The 24,949-nt window shown below is 39.4% G+C and overlaps 3 protein-coding genes across 3 annotated transcripts; 1 reads left to right on the plus strand and 2 right to left on the minus strand.

The window, feature by feature from the left end:
* Positions 1 to 1,361: 1,361 nt before the first annotated feature.
* On the minus strand, positions 1,362 to 16,437 carry LOC111392856 (AT-rich interactive domain-containing protein 5-like). The gene is made up of 14 exons (XM_023018251.1): positions 16,121 to 16,437; positions 14,764 to 15,764; positions 14,505 to 14,635; positions 14,387 to 14,426; positions 9,926 to 9,978; positions 9,606 to 9,651; positions 8,560 to 8,652; positions 4,920 to 5,048; positions 4,756 to 4,807; positions 4,481 to 4,553; positions 3,495 to 3,561; positions 3,340 to 3,390; positions 2,544 to 2,636; positions 1,362 to 1,746 (listed from the first exon to the last, which is right to left on the minus strand). The coding sequence occupies exons 2-14, from the start codon at positions 15,754 to 15,756 to the stop codon at positions 1,642 to 1,644; spliced, it is 1,926 nt and encodes a 641-aa protein (XP_022874019.1). The 5' UTR covers positions 15,757 to 15,764; positions 16,121 to 16,437; the 3' UTR covers positions 1,362 to 1,641.
* A 2,605-nt stretch (positions 16,438 to 19,042) lies between these two features.
* Positions 19,043 to 19,621, plus strand: LOC111392857. The gene has a single exon (XM_023018253.1). It carries the CDS (start codon positions 19,043 to 19,045, stop codon positions 19,619 to 19,621), a length of 579 nt encoding a protein of 192 aa, XP_022874021.1.
* Positions 19,622 to 23,888: 4,267 nt separating this feature from the next.
* LOC111392858 lies at positions 23,889 to 24,874 on the minus strand. Its single transcript, XM_023018254.1, has 2 exons — positions 24,483 to 24,874; positions 23,889 to 24,380 (listed from the first exon to the last, which is right to left on the minus strand). Exons 1-2 carry the CDS (start codon positions 24,582 to 24,584, stop codon positions 23,889 to 23,891), a joined length of 594 nt encoding a protein of 197 aa, XP_022874022.1. The 5' UTR covers positions 24,585 to 24,874.
* Between the last annotated feature and the right edge of the window lie 75 nt (positions 24,875 to 24,949).

A 24,949-nucleotide genomic window follows, 5' to 3' on the forward strand; every position in this document is an offset into this window, starting at 1 on the left:
AATTATTATATTCTTGGAACAATTCAATTTGTCAAAAGTAAGGATGGCAAAAAGTCAAACTTCTTGTGATACAAGAATTAAGCACCTGTTTCGAGGAAATTTTTAGGCCAAAAAAATTGCTTTTTGGACCGTTAAAAACCATTTGTAGTTATTATTGTTGACCAATAATCTCAAAAGTGGGCCCCAACTGACCAAAAAAGGGTCAAAAATTTGCTTTTCCGTGTGTGGAAAAGTTGCTCTAAACAGGCCCTAAGTAAATCTTATCATTCGAATAATTCAAGTAGTCAAAAGTAACGGTGGCAAAAAGTTCCACCCTCACCAACCTTGAACTCGCGTCAATTCTTATTTTAATTTAAATTTAAATCATATTTAAAAGAATAGAAATAAATAATAGAAGTGGCTGGAAATTAAGATATTTTAATCTCCATCACCGCTTGCCAAGCCTCTTGAAGCAACAAGAAACAAAAAAGGGTCGATTCAACAAATATTGACACTTTGATGCAACCGTTGAAGAATGGTTGAAATATAGAAGATATGGAATAGATATTTGAAAGTCGTAATATTATCATTTGAACGAAAATTAACTTGTCGATTTTAATTGAACAAAAAATTTCGTCGAAGACTAACGATGTTTGAAGTTCAAAGGTTGCAGACGACACTGTCGAACAAAATAGATTGGAGACCAAGTTGCATCAAAGGTTGTAAAATTTAATAAAATCTCTTCACAATTGATTTGCATTCCTTTTATTACAATTTTCAATCATTTATATAGAAAAAATAAATGTTTAAAAATCGTTAAAAATAAAAGTGAAGAAGACATTTACACATTTGTTACAATATATTATAAAATTAATATTTGATCGGAGTAAACAGTAATCTATATTACTTAAACTTCTTTTTTCTCTAATATTACTGTGTAATTCACGTCCCTTGTTAATTACTCACGACACACTTGTCTTCTTGTAATATATATGTACAAGATCGACTGGTAAAAATAAATAAAAATAAATAAAAATTAAAAAAAATTAATAATAATTATATAACTCGATGAATTCTAAATTAGGAGATCCCTAACAGCTTTATTAGAATCCCAGAAGATATTTCTAGGTCGGGCGTTACATTCTTGTCTGCTGTTCAATTTGTACATTATACCTGGTACACTTTTTAATTGCATCATTGGCGCTGTCTGTGAAACGACAGAAACATACCTAATAGTCAATTTACTTCAAGATCACAACATCGAGACACTAATATTATCGAAAGGGTTGTGTTCTGCAAAAGTTTTACCATACCCTATAAGTGATGCCTTCATTCTTGTTCGATAGCCAATGTCAAAGAACTAAGACGAGAAAACCATTCAAGAAACTCAAGTAGAGGAATGAAAATAAGAGTCTCAGTTAAATAAGACAATCATGTAATTGTCTTACATTGAGTAGAAACCTAAGTCATCAGGACGGCCACAGCCAAACAGCCTCCACAGTGAACAAAGTTTCACTAATATTTTCAACTTCTTAAGGCCTAAAAACTAATATGCTTAGACGACTAAACATTCAAAAAGTTATAAACTTCGGCTGAAGTTTGTTGCTAACGATGATTCACCTCGTTGCTCCTTTGCAAAATGTTAATAAATCTTCCTTGAAATTATGCACGCGACTGCTCAAAGGGGACTCGAATGAAGAGACGTCCATGCATGCTAACCACAGCAGAAGTCATATGTGGATTAATTCTGGCAGGTAAGCTAACCACCTGAAATCATGTGTAACTGGTTAATCATATTCGAGTCTCTACCCTTCAAAATTAAGCCCTTGTTTGAGCCCTATTTTTTCATCAAAATTCATTCTTCAACAGTGATTTAACCACACGTCAACCACACATTCTTCAATAAAAAAATATTACACGCAAATTCAAAGATTTTCTTTATTTTTTAACCACACATTTCCCATCAATACACTATTCAAAAATGCATTTTTTGGACAAGAATGTGGCTCAAACAAGGGCTAAATAGAAAACTACATATCCGTGCACTAATATGGATAATTTGATTTTCCCCTCTGATATCAACAAGATAGTAGAAAGGCAAAACACTCCCTATATGAACAGATTGAAACATAGAAACGGAATATTCAATTACTATGCTTTTTAAGCTATTAATATATTCAGGTATGAAATCCATTTCAGTTCTGATTTTTCCCATAAACCAAACACACCCATTTCAGTAATTAATTTTTCAGAACCACTCGTCCTATTCAGAAATTTGACACACTTATTTGACAAATTATTGTGACATTTAATTTAAGTCAATCCAATGATCAATATCTTATTTGATCAAACTCTCCAATGATCCTAGTGAAATACATGTTGAGCGTTGGATTAACTTAAATTAAAGGTCATGATTATTTTTCAAATAAGTGCGTCAATTTTTTTGAGGAGGAACGGTCCCGTTAATTTTTTACTAGTATGACGAGATCATGAACTGATGAGATTTAACAATACGAAATATATGGCATCAAATTCCTGTTGTAAGTCTTAAGACAAAAGATTACCTTTTTGAATGCTGTAGTGCCCCAGGGGTTCTCTGGTTGCTCGGGCTCACCAGTTATCACTAAACGTCCAGCAGGATCGGATTGAACTCGCACCTAAGTACACCAATAAGGAAAAGCATCACATTGTTTGAGTTTGCAATCTCACTTTGAGCCGTAAAAGAATACATTTAAATTCCTTAGCAGATGAAAAGAAACAGAAACAGAAACAGAATTGATTTTACGAGTAGTTTTTAATTAGAGGTTCAGAATTCAGATGGCCTTCTTGCTAGGAAATTTTATTACAACTTGATTTGAACACGTAGAAACGCAAAATTCAAGTATCCATTTTAGCTTTTATTACAGCTGCTGCAAATATTGACCTATGTAAGAGAACTCTGAAGTAAATGAAAAGCTTTAACAGAGAAAAACTGCTGTCTATTGTGAATTCCTTATTTTTTCATATCACCAATCCTGTGAGAAACTTCATAATTGAACTGGTCGAACCGGTTACTCCTTAGGCAATAGCTTTTAGTTTCAAATCATATGCAATAAACCAAGACAATTCATCTATGTTGCGCTGTGACAGCTGATCATACCATAGCCCTCGTATTTTTGCAACAGTGATAATAATGATGTTGATTTTTTAGGGAAAAAATAGAGCCTATATGCTCCAAGAAATAAAAACTTAGGGGTAAGTTATGGACAGCAGAATTACGCAACGAAACAGTTTCTAACTAGGAAATGAAGATGGAAAATCAATATTTGTGTAAAGATAAGATAATGTGAACTTTATGACAAGGTTGCAGGAAGTACAGACCTCTTCACGCGAAAGCCCAGGGACTAGTGCATAAACCTCAAAACAATCTTTCTGCACATAGAGAATCAGTCACTGTTAGAATTCTCCTCCAGCAGTTACACTCGTGTGGAGGTAAAAAGACGTGAGAGAATTTGCAGAGTTTGACAGAAACGTACAGTTTGGCGTATGTTGATCTTTACCCAATCAGCTGGGGCACCAACATCAACAACCGATGTAACCACCCTGGCAAAGAAAAACAATTCAGAAAAGCACGTGGCCGGTGGAAAAATGCAAGAGTGAAATCACTTCTCTGAGAGAGAGAGAGAGATTGGTTGAAAGCACATAAACAGCAACTAACATGCAAACACGTGTACAGTAACAAAGATGCAAACAAGCCATCCATTCTTAGAGCCAGCTTGGATACTATTTTGACACAAACACAATTCCCAGCACTTTTAGAAATTACTTACAATGAAACACTGAGGAGACAAGTTTAAATACCCTATCACATAAAAAGGTCTATCCTAATGAGAATTTTCTGAGTTAATGCTGCAGCACATATCCAAAGAAACTACCATCACTGGTAGCTTTTGGCATCATTGCTTCTTGATTACAGTTGTCTAACCTAACATATTAGTTCCCAAATTATTGTAGAAACGTAAGCATAATGGACACCTCAATATAAATTCTTTAAAACTATTGATTGATTGGCTAAGATGTTCCTCGTGTGTTAGCATAAGCTCATATGCTCGTGTTACTACATTAATCGTCGATGCTAGAACTAATATTTTTATTGAAGAACGAAATACAGATGTCAAGCATAACAATTTAACAATCTACCTAATAGACAGGTTGTTTGCAGGTAATTTGGAGGATCCTACAAGGATATTGAGAGCATTTGAACAAGGACAAAACTTAAAACTCGCATGATACAAAAATAATAATAATAATAATAATAATAATAATAATAATAATAATAATAATAATACACCTTGGGTGGATGAATGGCAAATGAAACAAAATCGGTTGCTGGTCGTAATGTACATTTAAAGGTCAATTTCAATTCCTTGCCAAAAAATGCATATTGTCTTCGAGATATAGATCAGCCTAATTTTCACAAACAGAAGAGAGTATAAACGTTCAAATAATGGCAAGCCTTAACTGCTTAAATGCTTCCATACGTGCTGCTTTCACTGGATGCTCCACTTCGTTTGGTCTCTTCTGTTTAAGTGAGCCTAAATGCACACACCGGATACGAGACAACAGTTTAGTTTTCATTTATCCTGAAAACTAAAAGGACTAATACTAACAGGACTTGCACATATATGTTACTTCCAGAATTAAATAACTTCTTACAATTCCATTTCTTACAATTTCAAAGATGTTGAACTAAAATGGTGCTTATATTTCAGACACTTTTAAATGAAGCAACCTTACCAATACTTTTGAGGTTTTTCTCACGCTTTGCCATATTGTTCAGATAATTGTCCTATCAAAATATTATTAACAGTGAAATTAAAATAGAAAATGAGAACTGCATAGGTTGAAAAAGTCAAAAGATAGACTAGAAGATGAATTAAAAGATATGGATTCCTGCATACCTTTACAATTGGCTCCCCAACCTCACCAGAATCATAAAGACGTTGTACATGCCAACCTTGCATGGCACGAGCAGCAGCATCTCTTCTACCACTACCTGGTCCTGAACTTGATCCATCGTAGCCGATTCCCTGTGTAATTCATATAAAAATGTTCAAATTGTATATCATACACCAATTATTATGTAAATGCAAGACACTATTAATGTTCACATGTACATACATGTGTTTGCACAAAAATATATATAGTGGACTGGAGTACAGTGAAAACAAAAAAGAATAATGTACAAATAGTTCCACAAGTAATTTTATATTTTTTTTTGATAGGTAATCATAATTTTATTAATTAAAAGAGATTACACGGGATGTGTACAATCACTTTAAGCAAGAGAGGAACATCATGAAATTAGGCAACCCTTCTACAGGATTTTTAGCCGCGGCATTAAACCAATTATACAAAGTCAAATAAAACATTTCCCTAATCTGCACTATTGTCTTTGTTTGATCTTCGAAACAGCGGTTGTTCCTTTCTTTTCAAACACACCATGCAATGCATCCCGGAATAAGGTTTCATACAAGTTTACTATCCTTATCATGAAATTTTCGCCTCCATGCTTGCAATATGTCCTCTATGCGCCTTGGCAGCACCTAAACCAAAGATTGAGAAGTCAGGATATTGTTCCAAAGCCAGCGAACACCATCACAATGAATGAACAAGTGGTCTACCGTCTCCCCATCCCTTTTGCACATATAGCACCACTCGATTACATAAAAGCCTTTTCGTCGAAGATTATTCACCATTGGCACCTGCCCCCTTACAATCATCCACAATAAGAATGCTGCCCATGGAGGCAATTTCCTTTGCCACACCAGCTTCCAGGGGAATGAACTCTCCATAGGTCCCAAAAGGGATCTAAAATAAGTGCGGCAGAAAAGATACCATCTCATGCCAACTTCCACCTACTACAATCATTCTCTCCTAATCGAATCTGTACCTTATGTAGAGATGTCAAAAACAACGAATAATCATCCAACTCTCAATCCTGTAAGCCCCTCTCAAAAGTAATATTCCAGTTGTAATTCTCATTATGAATGACTAATACATCACTCACCATAGCAGAAGACACTAAAGAAATGCGGTGCAAAGAAGGAAATCCTAACTTCAGCGGTTGATCACCACACCAACAATCATCCCAAAATCTGATATCATTATCATTCCCCACCACAAAATTCAATTTGTCCTGAGAATCACTCCATCCCCGTCGAATATACCTCCACAAACCCACCCCATAGGAACCGCAACCCCGAACAGTACACCAACCCCCCTCCATCACACCATACTTCTCATCTATGATTTCTCTCCAAAAGTTCTCTCTCTCTCTACTCCAAATCGCCACAAACACTTACCCAATAAGGCCTTATTAAACAAAACAAGACTCCTAACTCCAAGGCCCCCCATCCTCATAGGCAAACAAACAATACCCTAATTAACCAAATGAAGTTTTCTCTCCTCCCCCATTCCTACCCAGAGAAATTCCCTTTTTGAAGTCTCTCTAATCTATTTGTCACTGCAGTCGAAATAGGGAACAATGACAAAAAGTAAGTAGGGAGATTAGAGAGAGTGGATTTAATGAGTATAAGTCGGCCTCCCTTAGAGAGGTACATACGCTTCCACCCTGACAAGTCTTTTATTTTTGTAAACAAGAAGTGAAAATAATTTCAAAATTGGAAAGAGCAATGGTATATACCACTGACAGTGGTTCCTCACCGTCCATGTACGGACAAACAAGAGGTATAAATTTTCACCCTTGTGCGTTTAACATAGGATTTGTTTCCAAATGGAGGAAAGTGTCACATATTACCAAAGGTACACACTAATCCTCCACTCTAAAAGTATTTACCTATATGCAGAAATGGTTAGCTGTGTGGCAGGTTTAGTAGGCACATAAGGAATTTAAACAAAGAGACAAAATGAGAGAAGTAATAAAGTCAGGCCAGTCTTCAGTAATCCCACTCTCTAAAGAATATAGGTAAAGTTCTTAAAGGTATGCATCACGTTGTACTCATAAACAGTTCTTGAGCAAAGTCATGAAAACCCATCAAATTCCTCATTATAGTAAAAGAATCTCTAAGACTAAGTGGTTGTTTGGTATTCCTTTAAAGTATTTATAATTTATAAGCTGTAGGTTCAACAAAATGTGAGGATAATAAGTAGATATAAAATAGTGGATTCTAAGAAATGTGCGGATAAAAAGTATGTTTTAAGCTTTGCCGAACATGAATTAAGTACTTTCCTCTACTACCACACAAACAAAATTAGAGGCACTAATGGTTGCAGCATTTGTTTCTTCTCTAAAATCTAAAAAATGTCACTGGGTTTTAACCATAGCCCACTAGCCAAGAATTTGTCGAGAATTTTAGGGTGCGGTTGGTTTCCATTTTCATTTTCCATTTTCATTTTCAAAACGATTTTTAGTTTTTCTCGAAAACGGCCCATTTTCCGCGTTTTGAGCGTTTTCGACATTTATAACTGAAAATGTTGAAAACGATAAAAAATCATTTTGCGTTTTCAGTTATAAATTTTAACTCATTTTCGAAAATACGTTTTTGAAAAAGACGGACCAAACGCGTTTTTCGCGTTTTCGAAAATGGAAAACGGAAAATGGGCCGAAAACGGCAAACCAACCACGGCCTTAAATTTTCCACTTTCTAGAGTGGCACTATAATGGGGCAGGATTCTGACTGTAAAAAATGAATCCTGATTGTAAAACATACTCCATCCATCTCATTTACATTGGTCTGGAATCTGGATCGTCTTTAGGACATATGACTATAATTTTCCTATTTCACACCCACTTTATATCATCCAATTGTAGTTCAGAAAAAAATGAGCATAGTTCATATAATAAAAATTCTCTTTATTTCCACTGTTCCAGATCAGCAGCATGCCACAGTGACAAAAACTTGCAGAGCATAACCACATCCATTCCAAAGTATCTGCTGTTTTGGAACTAGCCACAAAAGGGGAAAAAGGACAAAAAACATGAAAGAGAGAGTTTTAATGGTAGCATAGTTCCCCAACATCCTGCAAAACAACCTCTACTAGCACACAACTACTGCTGGCACTGTGAAAAACCCAGCCCCAAAATCCACAAAAGGAGAGGCAACACATATTTCTGTTTTAGAGATTGTATGGCAGCTTCAAAATTTTGAGAGCTTGACATGTTGGTGGTGATTGCATCTCCATCAAACAATCGATGCTCCATCTCGTACTTAACTTAAAACCTTCATATTCCAAAGTGCATCTCCAAAAATCTAACTAACAATTGGTAGTCAACATAATTCTTCAAATTTATGAAATAAACAATCCTCCATAACTAAGAGATTTTAAATGCAAATAAAAAATTGATATTAGCAAGGGTTGTGTACCAAAAAAAAAAAAGAAAGAAAGAAAAAAGGATACTCGCCTCATCTCCAAAAATCTATCTAACGATTGGTAGTCAATATAATTCTTCAAATTTATGAAATAACAATGCTTCATACTAAGAGAATTTAAATGCAAATAATAAAATTGATATTAGCAAGGGTAGTGTACCCAAAAAAAAAAAAAAAAAAAAAAAAAAAAGAAAAAGAGGATACTCACCTCATTGTCAATAACAGAAGCTTCAGGGAGGGCAGGAACTGAGAGTTCGAGCTCGCCACTTTGTCTCTTATGTCTTTCATACTCCAGAAGAGCCTAACACACGAACATGGGAAAGAGTAAGCAGAGGGAGGGGAACGTGAACCTACCTTATCGGGTAACATGAATTAGCAGAGACACATATTACAAAAAGCAATCAATGTAAGCTTGCGAGCTTTTCCAGTTCTTATTTCACATCCTGCACAGTTGTCGAGCAATACACAATTGTCCAAGGATGGGGTGAAACATTTTCAGACTTTCTTCCAATCACTTCAAATGCACATAATAAAGAAATAACAACATACAACATGCGAAAGCAGGTTTCCGTTTCTCAGTTACTAAATCTATTAGTACCCATAATTAATTTGCTCATTTAGATTGTATTCGGGTAATTGAACATGAAAGAGCATAAAACACAGATAGCAACCAATATAACCATGCCTTTTAACGGACATTCTATGGAATAGGATGCATTCTTCTTTGTTTCCATAGTTTAGTAACATTCAATGTGAATTCACACGTATTTAACAGTCGTGTATAGGCAGAAGCCTTCTCAAATGGAGAGTTTTTCTTTGAACTATATTTCGATTACATGATTCCAAATAGAAAAAACTTCAATTATTTTGGAAATTGGAAGGCGCAAAGTTCTTATTTCACTTCCTACACAGGTGTCCAGGGTTAGGATGAGGCGTTTTCAGATTCTCCAGCTAATCACTTCAAATGCAAAAAAAAACAAATGAAAAAAAGGGAAATAAATCATAAAATATAGAAGTGGCATGGACAATGAGATCAAAACCAGGTTGCTATTTCACTGTTTCGAATCCTATTAGTAACCAAAAAAATTCAAGTACATAAAATATTTTCTAGTAAAAAGATGCAATGCATCCATGTAACAAATATTTTGTAGCAAAAAAGCATTGGGTACATGCAGCAAAATTCACCTCAACTGCTAATGTGTAAAACAGAGAATGTTACAAGAAGAAAATTCAAAGTGAACTTGGCCATATTACCTTCTCATAGAAAACGCGGAATGTCCAAGAAACAGTTGTGCATGTCCTATAAGAAAAGAGGAGCACTCATCAGAGCTTTCAAAACTTTTTTCATCTCGTGCATGTCAAGTAAACCAAGATTAGCAAATTTAAAACCCATAAAACAAGATAATATAGCATTGTTGGATTGTTCAAAGACATTTCATAAATTTGACTACGCATGCATACTCACTTGATGTCCATTAGTCGTATTTAAGAACACCAGTTTAAAAAATCACTTAATTCAGAAATTTAACTCTATAAATCCAGCAACTGATCAGATAATCCATAAAGAACCTTACTTTGGAGGATGAAACGACTCTCCCACTTGCCTCCACAACTTTGACCCTGTCACCTGTTCACATCCATTAATTCATCAAAGTTGCAACAAACAAGCAAAAATATGGTCACCAGAAATACTTTCTGACTTAAAATGCTCTGCTGAGCCAAGCTTAAAATTAATGCTAGTATTATAATAAAAAACAGAAGTTCAAGTTTCTAGAGCAGCAGTACGGCATATAACATGAGTCGAGATGCAAGATTGCAGAGTCTTTGCAAGTTGTTGTGGTTATATTCGACTTTCAGAAAGTTCCAAATATAGTGCTAAAACTCTGTCAAGGTAGATTCAAATTCATATCTTTATCGAAGTCGATTGCAAGAAGTATGTTAACCTAGAAAGTGGTGTTCAGAGCTTAAAAGTACCAATTGATTTCGAAGCGCAAATATGACCAATATGCAGCAAAAAGGACAAAGGATTAGTATCTGACAAAAATATATGCCCTCATGCAGAAGCATAAAATTTTTTTTATAATGTGGTTTAAGACATACTCATTGTCAATGTTCAGCATTCCTTTTTTTACATAATAATTTTTGCATAGTTTTCCCCGTCTCAAAAGTAAATAGCTAATGATGAATTTGCTGTACATATAAAAATGTCCTGAGTTTCATGGAAGATTACAATGAAGTACAGGCAGTGCATGAATATGGAGAGAAAGGAAGGCAATATCAGAAAGAGAGAGGCAGCATAGAGTTGGGGGTTGGGGGGGGGGGGTTTAATGTCCACTGCAACAGGGCTAATATGTACAAGGAAAGTGGTTTCTGTTCAATTCATGTAAATGAGGAAATTTTGATCAGACAATCAGTTAGTAATCCTATATTGCTCCAAATACAGTCAAAAATGAGTTCCCGGAGTGGAAATCAAATATGATGATTGACTCTGCCTAAGGTCCCAACCAAAACATTGTGAAAGAAGACATAATTTTCCAAAAATATGTCAGCAAGATTAATTATATGATGCCCTCGCTAGAACCACCACTGACGAAAGCTGATGTTCCCTTCAATGAGGATCATTGCAAGGATGACTTCATCCAAAAGCAGATCCAGATTTAATCATCTAGCATAATTCTTGTTGATAAATAGGTTTGGTGAAAAACTTTGTAGGGAAGAAGATTATTAATCTTCCTCTAGTATGCTTCTATCATATAGAGATGGTAAAAGTATATACATAGAAAGACACGATACAAATATAGAAAAAAAAAATAAACCTAATTGCCTCTTGCCTAATTTCGTTATTCTGACTTACTTATTTTGTTAACACTCCCCCTCAAGTTAGAGTATATATATATATATATATATATATATATATATCATATCATATAAGCCAACTTTGAACTAAGAAACCTCAATCGATTACTATTCAACAACTTTGCAAACATATAAGTTGATCTCCTGTTTTCATAAATGGTGTACATACATCACCACTCATTACTTCATCCCAAACAAAGTGACAATTAACTTCAATGTGCTTGGTTCTTTCATGAAAGACTGAATTGAATGCAATATGTAAAGCAACTTGGTTATCATAGAATATCGGAGTAGGAGTAGGAGTAGGAGTTGAGAGATTGATTTTTTGAAGAAAGTTTTGTAACCATGTCAATTCATTAGTCGTATGAACTATTGCCCTATATTCAACTTCTACACTCGACCTTGCTACTACAGTTTGTTTCTTACTTTTTCAAGAAACAAGATTATCATCGAGAAAAGTACAGAAATCGATAGTGGATCGTCTATCTAATGGCAATCCTGCATAATCTACATCTGTAAAACCTTCTACTTTGACATATCTGTTTTGTTTATACAATAATTCAAGAGTTGGAGCCTTTTTCAAATACCGAATAATATGTATCACAGCTTCCCAATGGGACACCTAAGGAACATCTAATAACAAACTAACGACGCTAACTGCATAGGAAATATTTGGTCGTGCAATGGTAAGATAATTCAATTTTTCAACCAACGACAATATTTTTCTGGTTCTTCAAATGGTTCTCCTTCACCCTTTAGCAGCTTCACATTAGGATCCATGCGAGTATCTACTGGACGAGCACCAAGAAAACATGTCTCATCTAATAGGTCAAATACAAGTTTTCTCTGAGATAAGCTGATACCTACCCGAGACCTAACAACCTCAATACCTAAGAAATATCGGAGTTTGCCTAGATCTTTGGTATGAAATTGTTTTTGTAGAAACTATTTCAACCAAGCAATCCCCTCTACATCGTCACCAGTGATTACAATAGCATCTGCATAAACTACAAGAATCACATGGCCTGCACTAGTTTCTAGATAAAATACTGAATGATTAGTTTGACACCTCTAAAGACCAAATTGTAGAACAAACCTCAGAAAACTTCCCAAATCATGCTCTTGGAGATTGTTTTAATCCATATGAAGCCTTATTCAATTTACAAATATAGTTCTGGTACTCCCCCTAACAACAAATCTAGGTGATTGCTCCATATAAACATCTTTGTGCAAGCCATCATGAAGAAATGCACTTTTAATATCCAATTGAAACAGTGACCAACCAAGGCTAGCAGCAATAGAAATCAAAATACGAATAGAATAGATCTTAGCAACCGGAGAAAGTGTTTCATCATAAATAATACCATAGGTCTATGTGTAACCTTTAGCGATCAGTTGAGCTTTCAATCGATCAACAATTCAATTAGGATTGAATTTCGAAACATAGACCCGTCTATTAACAACTGAATGTATTCCACGTGGTGAAGGAACGAGTTCCCAAGTCTTACTTTCATGCAAAACAGCCATTTCTAATTCCACAGTCTTTCATCAGTTAGGATCAGATGAAGCCTGTGTCACTGTCTTAGATACAAAAACAGCAGAAAGCTAGAATGTAAAACAGTAGAACGAAGGTTACAACGAATCAAAAAGGACATGGTGGCTAATAGAAAGTTTAGTTACACAAGTACGTTTACCTTTACAGACAGCAATAAGCAATGACTCGAGATCAAAATAGATGCTGAATTCAGGATCTGCAGACGGCAACGTGATAGATGAAGGCACAAGTGACGATGGCTTAGACCATCGAGTATAAACTTGTAAAAGAGGATATAGTTCTATACGACAGGAGGACAACTCTGATGTGATAGATGGAAACAAGTTTGGTTCTAGAGAAATACTAATTGGTAGATATGGGACGGGTAAGCGAACAGATCCAGAGGGGAATCGGAAGACGTATTAGGAGTAGAGAAATAAGGTGTGGATTCGTCAAAAGTGACATCGACACTTACAAAGTAGCATCGTAGTGAAAAATTATAGTGTTGATACCCTTTTCGTGTTTGGAAGTAACCAAGGAAAAATACATTTAATGGAGCGTGAGTCAAATTTGTCGTGATTAGGACCATAGTGATGAACATAACAAGCATGGCCAAAAACTTAGGTAACGAGTACTGTGAAGAAGAAGAAAACAAAAGAGAGAAGGAAGATGCACAGTTCAAAACAAAGGATAACATGCAATTAATGAGATACCATGCAGTAAGGATAACATCACTCCAAAAGCGTTCAAGATCATGCATAAAACAAAGAAAAGCAAGAGTAACTTTAACAATTCTCAAAAACATAACATGGATGCATGGCATCATTCTCTTTTCACATGCTTATAGACATGAATGGTAATGCACGGGTGGAGGGCGGGAGGTCAATTTTATGCAGCCATGCTAGTAGAAAAGGGGAGAAGATCACATAACAAGAAGTAATGCGTGAAAATAAATTAATCAATTTATGATACATTTTTCTAACGATGTAAGATAAAAAATGCATGCAAGGAATTTGGCAGGGGATGATAGACGTATCAATAATCCAGATTTCTTTTGGTTTTGTAAGCACTAATGCATAATTATCATTTAGCCCCCATTTGAGCTACATTATTTCTCATTACATTAAATTAAATTTTTTTCCTCCTACTTTTAACCACACAATCTTCAATAAAAATAATATTACACGTAAATTAAAAACTTTTCAACCACTCATTTTTCAAAAAAACACTATTCATCTCATTATAATCTACAAATAATGGGGCTCAAACGGCCCCTCAATCAACCCATGCTATTTATCTCTAATTCTGTGAGAGAGAACAATCTAATGCATGCACGTAATTGGGAAAGGGAGAAACAAGAATAGATTATTTGGACTTCTTAGAAATTTATAAACACTACTATTTCAGTCTTACAGTACATTAAACTTTTTCTTATCTAAAAATTTGACGAATATAAGTAAAGATCTTATGCGCAACATGAGCAACTTGTTTTCTGAAACATGTAATATTATGTACCAAATCCAACAAAATTTTCGGAGATACTGATCAACTAATATTTGAGCATTTAACATTCTTATTGCTAATAAGCAGCAACAAAGTACAAATACAAGAATGTGTATGTATATATATATATTGGCATTCATACCCTATCATAGCCTCCCAATCTAATCACAGCTCTCCATAACCTACAGCCGAAGAAGAAAGGTAAAAAAGATTTACCCAAGAATAGACTTTTCATAAAATCAAAACCAGAACAAACTTACTTCAGGCAATTTAGTGGGTGCCCATAAAATTTAGGTGGCTTAAAATCTGTTTTGTTCTCCCTATGAAAAAATTCAAGTTCTTTCAAGAAGGCAGCTTGATCCTCTGGCGTTCCATCATCACCCTCTGCAATCTGAAACCAAAAGAAAAAAGATGAGCAAATGAAATCCTTTACTCTCTTCTTATCATATCTACACTTGATTTTTATAATTTTCAAATATCCTTTTGCATCTTCTATTTTATTGCAGTGACAGTAAGTACCTTTGCATGACTAAAAACTGTCTTGAATGCTTTCCCACCAGAATCTCCAGCCGTTAGAGTTGAATATCTGAAGACAGAATTGGGCGTAGCAGCTTCTTGATGATTTGGAAGCGAAGCATTATCAACTTCACGGTCAGATACGGTTTCACCAGACCTGGCATTCTCATCAGTTGATGCTGTAACTGGAACAACTTCAGTACCCCCTTCTTTCATCTCATTTTTAACAGTTTTATCCTCGGTATTATTAATCACATCTACCATTTCTTCATCCTTATACTGTGGAACCTCATCAGGCTCACAGCTCCTAGTTTGAAAAGCTTCATTTTTAGACACTTCCGTTGGAAGTTGCCCACTTCCAATAAGACTTTGTCTGATGTCAGCATTTTCCATAGGCTTTTCTTCTCGATAAATTTTTTTGACAGGATTTGTGTCCTCCCTGCCAATTTCATTGGGATTTTTTTCCTCTGAAACATTTTCAGTAGGTTTTTTCTCCATCACATTTTCAACAGGATGCCTACCCTGTATGCCGAGCGCGATGGGTTTTTCTGTTTGCACCCCACCGCCAGTAATACTCTGTTCATCCATTTGATATGTAGAATCAGTTGGTTCCTCCACTAAATTTATAGCATTGGTTTCGTCCTCCACATCGCTTTTGATTTTGATTTGATCCTCAGTCTTACTTTCTCTGTTGATTTGGTCCCTGACCTCACCCTTACTGTTGACTGACTCTTGTGAATTGCTCTTAGAGTTGATTTGTTCTTTCATCTTACTCTGAGCAAGGCTCTCATCATCTGTGTAGATTCTATAACTAGTTTGGCCATCTCTCCCACTCTTGCTGGCATTGGTAAAGCCTGCAGCAGCAGCCAGCGGCAATTCTTCTCCTCCGAATTCAAACATAGCAGAACAAAGTTTATTTTCTGACTCTGGTGCTTTATTAGTTGAATCTTGAGGATGCTCTTCAGTATCCTCTATCTCTACATCATTTTTATCCATTTTGATATCTAGTCACCAATATAAAATTTAAGAACTTTGCAGGGTCAGGAAAACAAAGAAAAACCTACATGCAAAAATACAAAGGAAATGGAAATTTGAAGACGAGACAAACATGAATTTCCATTGAAATTAATTTTCCACAGAAATCACATTCTTCTACACAGTGCAAACACAAATGCCAGGCAAAAACGAGATTTAAAGCAAAATACAATTTTCCAGAGCACGAACAAAAACCCATAGACAAAAAACCTCCGAAACTATAAAAATTGTTGATTTATTCTGGACAACTACATACTGTCAGAAAATTCAACAAAATAAACGAAAATCACGTGGGATGCCTGCGAGGGTCAGAATTTAAACTTGCCTGGGATGACACGCTAGAGCTTTGTGGAGGTGCTTCGGATGCAATGGCGCAATCTGGAGATTCGTCTACTTCTCAGTTAAACGAAAGGTGACTGTATTTGTCTGTTAAAATACGAAGGGTAAAAATCGGAAAAATCAAACGAATAGTTATCTATAAATGGAAATTAGAATGTATTTTAGATTATAATTGTGATGCGAAGAGAGCTTAGATAAGAAAAATGAGAAATTGGCCGGAAAATGGAGAATTTAGAGAGAGAAAATCAAAGCACGGGCGAGCCTCTGCTTTTGCGGTTGTTTCTCTTCTCAGTTCAAAAGAACGGGTTTGTCTCAACAATGCAACACCTGGATATGGATTTACAGTAGGAAATGTCAAATCTACCCCTTTCCCATTCGACCCTTTCGGAAATTTTTTGCATAGATGCTCCATTTGAGTTCCATTATTTGTAAATATAATGAGATGAATAATATTTTTTTTTAAAATAAATTGTTGAAAAATTTTTGATTTATGTGTAATATTATTTTATTGAAAATTGTTTGGTTAAAAGTAAGAGAGATAAAAATTTAATTTAATATAATGAGAAATAATAGGGTTCAAACAGGGCTAAGATACATGGAGGGATGAATTATCTCAACTTATATTCCGTTAAATTAAATATAATTTAGGGAGATTTGCTTAAGAAGCCTAGTCAATCATAATATTTGGTAAAATAGTCTATATCAATACTTTTTGTTCAAGTAGTCTATAATCTATTTGATTATATATTAAAAGTCTTAAATACCTTTAAATTGAAATGATTAAAATGTCCAATTTGGAGATCAATATTACCCAAATCTCCAAATATAAATCCCTAAATCCCCTTTATTTCTCCCGTTTCCAAATCCATTTTCACCATATTAAGACCACCTTCAAATTCAGCTTTATTCTTCTTCATATGCATTATTCTTGCTTACAATGAACGATTGCATGTTAAAATTCCCTTTCTTGAACCAAGAACAAATCAAATAGTGCAAATTTTGGAGGTGGGTTAGCAAGAATCGATTTCACACAGTTGAATGTGAGCTTTATAAATTGAAAATTATCAATTTATTTGATATAGGTTGGTAGAAGTAGCCACCCTCAAGGACAAGCAAGGCAGATCACAGCACACCGATAGGCGCGCTTTACCACTACACTTAGGGCGCGCTCTACCACTACGTCTAGGGAGCGCTCTACCACAACCCCCAAAGGGCGCTCTACCGCTATCCCTAGAAATCATTCTACCACTGAGCGAAATCCTCAACGGGAATGATATTCCTTGTCCAAACACTTAGCCATAAAACCTTTAATGAATTGACAAGGTAACATGGCCGCTGATATAGGTACAATTTTCAGACGGGAAGTTAAGGACTCATCACTCAGAACGTGGGTGTAGTGGGAATACCATCGTGGGACACGTGGCACCACAACCGCCTAGCGGTTACCTAGTGTCTAATATCTATAAATACCCTCGGATGTGACACAGGTAAGGGATTTTTTCTAGCTCCCATTCTCGTTTTAGCCATTTGAATTTCGAATATATTCTTTCCAAGTATGAAAACTAATTCTCACGCCAGAGGTAAAACGGGGGAGAAAGCCCCGCCTTCATTTTTCAGGTCTTGCATACTTGACGGAGTGGTGGAAACGCCAAACATTACCGGGCAAGCAGAAGGGTGTTGAATCACCGCCCTTTCATTGGCGCCGCCTGTGGGAAAATTCATTTGAACTAAAAAGCCATGTCAAGAAGACGAACAAGAAGTGATACTCGCCTGGTTGGGAACACGGCGAAGACGGAGTCGGAGTCAGTTGCAAGGGGTCATGAACCACCACCGTCTCCGTAGTATGTGACGCAGAGTCAATTCAGCGCTTTAAAAAACCAGTTGGCAGCAATGATGGTGCTTTTGCAAGACCAGTCGCAGAGAACCACCATCCCTCATTTAAGCCCGACGGAAGTGACGAATCAACAACCGCCTCAAGCGCCACCCACGGTTGTCCCACCCACCTCTCAGCGGGGAGCGGGAGACGCGGGAGCCCCAATGACCGGAGCTCAATAGCCCCCGCAAACCATGGTAGACCTGGAACGAAAGATGGAAGAAATCATGTCACAGAAGATAGACGATGCGTTGTCCAAAAGGAAGGATAAGCGGAGACAGATGGTTTTGGAGGAAGACCCGTTTGCCCCAGAAATCATGGCGGTCCCTTTGCCTAAAGGCTTCAAACAGCCCATGATTGAAGCCTATGATGGAGTCACGGACCCGCTTGACCATCTACGAACCTTCGTGGATCTGATGAGACTTTATGCCACCCCGGACGCAGGTGATGTGCCGATCCTTTCCCCCCACGCTCAGGAGGGAGGCTAGGGACTGGGTAGCAACCTTGGCCCCGCGCTCCATCAAGTCATTTGATGAGCTCTCCAGGAGCTTTGTGGCTTATTTCCTAAGCAGCAAGAGGAAGAGGAAGAGGAAGACAGCCATTGGGTTGATGCAGGTCGTACAGGACAAAGACGAGTCATTGCAAGAATACTTAGCCAGGTTCAGCCGGGCAACTCTTGGCATTAGAGACCTGCAAATGTTCGCAGTGGTTACAGCCTTGATGAATAGAACGCGAAACCGGGCCTTTAAGATGTCACTCTCCAAGAACCCCCCGGAGTCGATGCATGACCTATTAAAGAAGGGAGACAAGTATGTCGATGCGGAGGAAGCGGAGAAGGTAACTAAAAATCTCAGGGATGGAAGAAAGACGGAAGCTAATAAGCGAAAAACATATGACGAGCAAAGGCACAATGATAAAAATAAGCCGAAGAGTGAACGCACGAGCAAGGGTTATGTCCAAGACCGGTCAGTCAGGCAAAAATGAGAGGAGGTCAAGACACCCACCCCTTTGAACATTCCACGAACAAAGTTATTGATGGAGATACAGCACATGAAGGAGCTCGAATGGCCCAAACCAATGCTAACCCCTTCGGGCAAGAGAAATCAAAGTAAATACTGCCATTTTCATAGAGATCACGGGCATGATACCGAAGAATGCCTACAGTTAAAGAAAGAAATTGAGCGCCTGCTGAGACGGGGGCTATTGGCAAAGTATGTGAAAAACGACAAGGGCAGGCAAAGGGTCGAAGGTATACCCCCACCAAGAGCAGGAGTGATAAACATGATCATCGGAGGAGTAGCATCGGGCGGCGACTCAAATTCAGCTAGGAAGAGTTATGCGCGTTCATTAGGGGTCTGCTCTATACAGGAAAAAGCAAGATTCAACCAGAGTATAACTTTCGATGAAGAGGACATGATTGGTGTAACTCACGCCCATGATGACGCCTTAGTAATAGTAGGCGATGTTGCGGATTTTGACGTGAAGAGGGTATTAGTCGATGGAGGGAGTGCGGCAAATGTCCTCACCTGGGATGCCTTCTTGGTTCTAAAAATCCCCCAAGAAAGGTTGAAGGTGGTGACTACCCCCTACAAGACTTTAAAGGGGCAACAGTGATACCGGAAGGGACTGTAGAGCTTTTAGTCACGCTTGGGACATACCCAGCGACAGTGGTGATCATGACTAATTTCTTGGTTGTCAAGACCCCCATGGCTTACGACGCTATCTACGGCCGGCCATTGCTAAATGCAGCTGGCGCGGTCCCATCGACATACCATCAAATTATGAAGTTCCCAACCAGCAGGGGGATCGGGAGCGTGCGAGGAGACCAGCATGCATCAAGAAAGTGCTATGTGGATAGTATACAAGCCAAAAGCCCACCATCAGTCATGATGCTGGATGTAGAACTCCCGAGGGAGCGGATCGAGCCGCTTGATATGATTGAAAAAATCTTTATTGACGAAGGAAAGGAGTTTCTTATTGGAACAGGTCTGGGATCCGAAGAGAAGGAAAAATTGGCGAAGTGTCTAGCCGAAAATTTGGATGTTTTCGCTTGGAACCCAAAGGATATCCCAGGGATTAGCCCAACTGTCGCGCAGCACCGCCTCGGTGTCCAGCCAGGGGCTAAGCCAATGAAGCAGAAAAAGAGAAACCTTGCCCCTGAGAGGCAGGCTGCGGCCAGAGCAGAGGTGGAAAAATTGCTACAGGCGGGTTTTATCCGAGAGATGCAATACCCCGAGTGGTTGGCAAATGTTGTACTTGTGAAGAAGTCAAATGGAAAATGGCGCATGTGTGTAGACTATACTGGGTTGAACAAGGTATGCCCAAAAGACTCATACCCACTTCCCAGAATAGATCAACTGGTAGACGCAACGTCGGGTTATGAAAGGCTCAGCTTTCTAGATGCATTTTCGGGGTATCATCAAATTTCAATGGCCGAGGCCGATCAGGAGAAGACGTCATTTATCACGGACTTCGGCACGTACTGTTACACAGCCATGCCATTTGGCTTGAAAAACGCAGGAGCGACATATTAGAGGATGGTGAACAAAGTCTTTCGTGGGCTAATCGGAGGTGTCGTAGAAGTCTATGTTGACGATATGGTGGTCAAGAGCGCCAGAGCCAATGACCATGTGGCCTGTTTGCAGAAAGTGTTTGACGTTGCCCGACAAAACAGATTAAGGTTCAATCCAGAGAAGTGTGTTTTTGGTACCGCAGGTGGAAAATTTCTAGGTTTCATGATCACGCAAAGGGGCATCGAAGTGAACCCGGACAAAATTTGGGCAATCCTAGAAATGAAAAGCCCCACCAGCAGGAAGGAGGTTCAGAGGCTAACGGGGCGGGTAGCGGCCTTAAATCGTTTCATAAGCCGGGCGGCGGACAAATGCTACCACTTCTTCAAAGCTATAGGGGGCTCCTCCAATTTTGAGTGGACCCAGGAATGCGAAGAGTCTCTTAGGAACTTGAAGCAGTCATTACAAGAGCCCCCGGTCTTGACCAGCCCATCTCCTGGGGACGTGTTGTGTCTCTACTTGGCAGTATCACCAAAGGCAGTCAGCGCGGTCCTGGTGAAAGAGTTCTTGAAGGTGCAGAAACCAGTCTACTATGTGAGCCAAGTATTGAGGGGTGCAGAAATAAGATACAGCCTGACTGAATAGCTGGTGTTTGCATTAATTGTCGCGGTCAGGAAATTGAGGCCTTACTTTCAGTCTCACACGGTGCAAGTAATGACTGACCAACCTATCAAGCAGATTCTACATCAGCCCGAGACCTCTGGGAGGTTGTTGAAATGGGCCATCAAGTTAAGCGAGTTTGATATCGAATTCAGGCCAAGGACAACTATTAAGGCACAGGCTTTAGCAGACTTCATTGTTGAGCTCACCACCCTGCCCGAGCTCCCACCAGGGGAGCAGGCAGATTGGAAAATTTTTGTCGATAGATCTTCAAATGACGAAAGATCCGGGGCAAGGATCATAATGATAGGTCCGAATGAGGAAGAGTTGGAATACTTACTGCATTTTGAATTCCCAGCAACAAATAACGAGGCCGAGTACGAAGCAGTAATCACGGGTTTGGGATTGGCAGCCAGACTCGGGGTAACCTCAGTGGAAATTTGCAGCGACTCTCAGTTGATAATCGGGCAAGTGACGGGGGAATTCGAAGCAAAGGACGGAAAGATGGCTGCATATTTAATTGAGGTCAAAAACTTGCAGAAGGGGTTCACTAAGTTTAAGATAACTAAGGTCCCTCGAAAGGACAATGAGCGAGCGGATGCGCTGGCTAAGCTCGCATCAGCCAACCCCAGACGACTGCCTCGCACAGCCAGTGTGCAAATTCTGCGATAACCTAGCATCCAACACGTAATCGATGTTATGAACGTAGAGAATGAGGAAAGTTGGATAGACCCGCTGTTTGAGTATCTCACAAAGAATAAATTGCCGGATGATGCTCTCACAGCCAGAAGGCTAAAAGTTCGGGCAGCCTCGTTTGCCATCATCGATGGGCAACTCTACAAGCGAGGCTTCACAATGCCATATTTGAAGTGTTTGCGACCGACAGAAGCACAGGAGGTGCTAGTCGAAGTACATGCGGGAATTTGTGGCAACCACCAAGGGGCGACTACCCTTGCGTTCAAAACGCTTCGACAAGGATATTATTGGCCTAGTATTAAGGAAGATGCTAGAGAGTTGGTGAGAAAATGCGATGCATGCCAACGCCATGGAAATCTGATCCACATTCCGGCCGAGCAACAGACGGCAGTTTTTGGGGTGTGTCCCTTCTTCCAATGGGGGATGGACATCTTGGGACCTTTGCCCCTGTCAAAAGGACAAAGGAAGTTCTTGTTAGTTGCCGTCGACTACTTTACTAAGTGGGTGGAAGCTGAGCCTTTGGCCACCATCACGACTGCAAAGATACAGGGATTCGTCTGGAAAAATATCATATGCAGGTTTGGTATACCTCGGGTAATCATTACAGATAATGGAAAACAATTCGATAATCACAGTTTTAGAGCTTTCTGCACCAGCTACCACATCGACCACAGGCTGACTTCAGTTGCTCACCCGCAGGCAAATGGGCAAGCAGAAGTGACCAATCGAACCATACTGTGGAATTTGAAGACAAGGTTAGAAAAAGAAAAAGGACTTTGGGCTGAGGAGTTGCCCAATGTACTATGGGCATATCACACTACCCCCCGAGAGTCGACCGGGGAGACGCCATTCAAACTGGCCTTTGGGATGGAAGCCGTGGTTCTCGTTGAGATCTTAAGAGAGACAGGAAGGATGAAAGTCAAGCAACCCGACGACGCAGCAACTAGGGGAGAACTCGACCTCCTCGAAGGGGTAAGGGACAAGGCGGCAATAAGAATGATGGCTTATAAACGAAGAGCCGCTGAGTACTTCAACCGGAGAGTGAAGCCAAGGGTCTTCCAGCCAGGAGATCTCATTCTAAGAGATGCAGCAGCGGTAGGACACTCCCACCAAAGCTTGGTCCAAACTGGGAAGGCCTGTACGAAGTAATTCGCAGGCTGGGAAAGGGAGCTTACAGCTTGAAAGATATAAAAGGAAGGCCGCTAGGTAGACCATGGAATGCAGAACACCTCAAAAAGTATTACCAGTAGAACTCAAAATGTACACGCCGGCTGCGCTTTTGTAAGTATAGTAGATTGGGTTGCATTGTTTATTTTCTCTATGTAATGCCTCACGAAGGCACCCTTAGTTGTAACAATTTATCTTATTCAATGAAAGACCTTGGCGGTGACGGATGATGAGGGCACTATGGAAGGGCCAGCCTAGCTGGGACGTCCCGGTGCACCTACTGAGCTCACAAGACCAGGAATTTTTTATGCCAACAAGCAACTTTGAAATCCACGCCCACCCCACTAAGACATGCGGTCGACGTAGCCTACGCGGCTAGGTGGAGAGTCTTGAAAAGTCAAAAAATTGGCTAAGGCCCTTAACCACCAAATCACCCCCTGCATTCGACATAGCCCACGCGGCTATGTGGAGAGCCTTGGAAAGTCAAAAAATTGGCTAAGGCCCTTAACCACCAAATCACCCACTGCGGTCGACATAGCCTACGCGGCTAGGTGGAGAGCCTTGGAAAGTCAAAAAATTGGCTAAGACCCTTAACCACCAAATCACCCCTTGCGGTCGACATAGCCTACGCGGCTAGGGGGAGAGCCTTGGAAAGGCAAAAAATTGGCTAAGGCCCTTAACCACCAAATCGTCCCCTGCGGTCGACATAGCCTACGCGGCTAGGTGGAGAGCCTTGGAAAGTCAAAAAATTGGCTAAGGCCCTTAACCACCAAATCGCCCCCTGCGGTCGACATAGCCTACGTGGCTAGGTGGAGAGCCTTGGAAAGTCAAAAAATTGGCTAAGGCCCTTAATCGCCAAATCGCCCCCTGCGGTTGACGTAGCCTACGCGACTAGAAAGAGAGCCGTAAAAATAAAAAAAATAAAAAATATATATATCCAAGCCGGAGGGGTCTATAGAAGGATGTTCGGCCATAATCCACTCCTTGGAGAGCTTAATTGATGCTGACATCGCCTTCCCCCCGTATGAGTTCAAAGCCTTAGCATAATCGAACGATGTCTTATACTGATCCACAGCCGCCTTGAGATCTATAGCGTACTCATCTGAGGCTTTATACCTCTCAACCGCCTCTTTAGGAGCACGAGCCAAAACAGAACGTAGGTTGTCGATCTCCGTCTCTTGCTCACGAGCTCGAGCGTCCGACATCTCCAGAGATTTCCTCAAGGAGGATATTTTCTTCTTGTGGTGATGAGCCTCCTTTTTCTTTTCTTCAGTAAGAGTTTTCAGCTCTGAGACCAGACGGCGATTCGACTCAACGAGTCCGGTCTGGAGGGCCACCACCTAAAAAAAATGTATAAGGGGAAAAAGAGTGAAACCACGAGTTAAAGTCTAACTTAAAAGGCGAGATCCAACATGAAAGAAATCTCGAAATGAGAAACATACCCTCTGAAGGTAAACAGCCGCAGCCCTTTCTATGTCATCTGCGCTGCGCCCTGCAATCGCTCTGGATCGAGCGGGGGTCACCAACAACTTAAGCACCCCCATCTCATGATAGCCCCGGGTGGAAGGAAACCCAAAGCTAGGAAGCGAGTCCTCGCGCTCACATCGCGCACGACTAGGAGCTCCCGGCCTAGGAGCTAGAACCACATCACGAGGCTTATCTAAAGGCTGAGAAGTCTCGTTGATCGTCTGAGACTTTCTCCCAAGGTCGCCCCCCTCCTTCTCTTTGAAGGGATAGGCAAAGGATCCACCTCACCCTCCTGCCCCTGGTCAGGCATGGAGTCCATGACTCCTTCCAGATCAAGCTCGGCCCCTGCACATGTAAGTTGAAATCAGTTAAACTCACAAGGTAGAGTACAAAAAAAAGAGAGAGGGGGGGGAAGAGAGGGTGGGGGTGAATATGAAAGCTT

This window comes from Olea europaea, unplaced genomic scaffold, assembly GCF_002742605.1.
Source record: "Olea europaea var. sylvestris unplaced genomic scaffold, O_europaea_v1 scaffold991, whole genome shotgun sequence".
NCBI classification, from domain to species: domain Eukaryota; kingdom Viridiplantae; phylum Streptophyta; class Magnoliopsida; order Lamiales; family Oleaceae; genus Olea; species Olea europaea.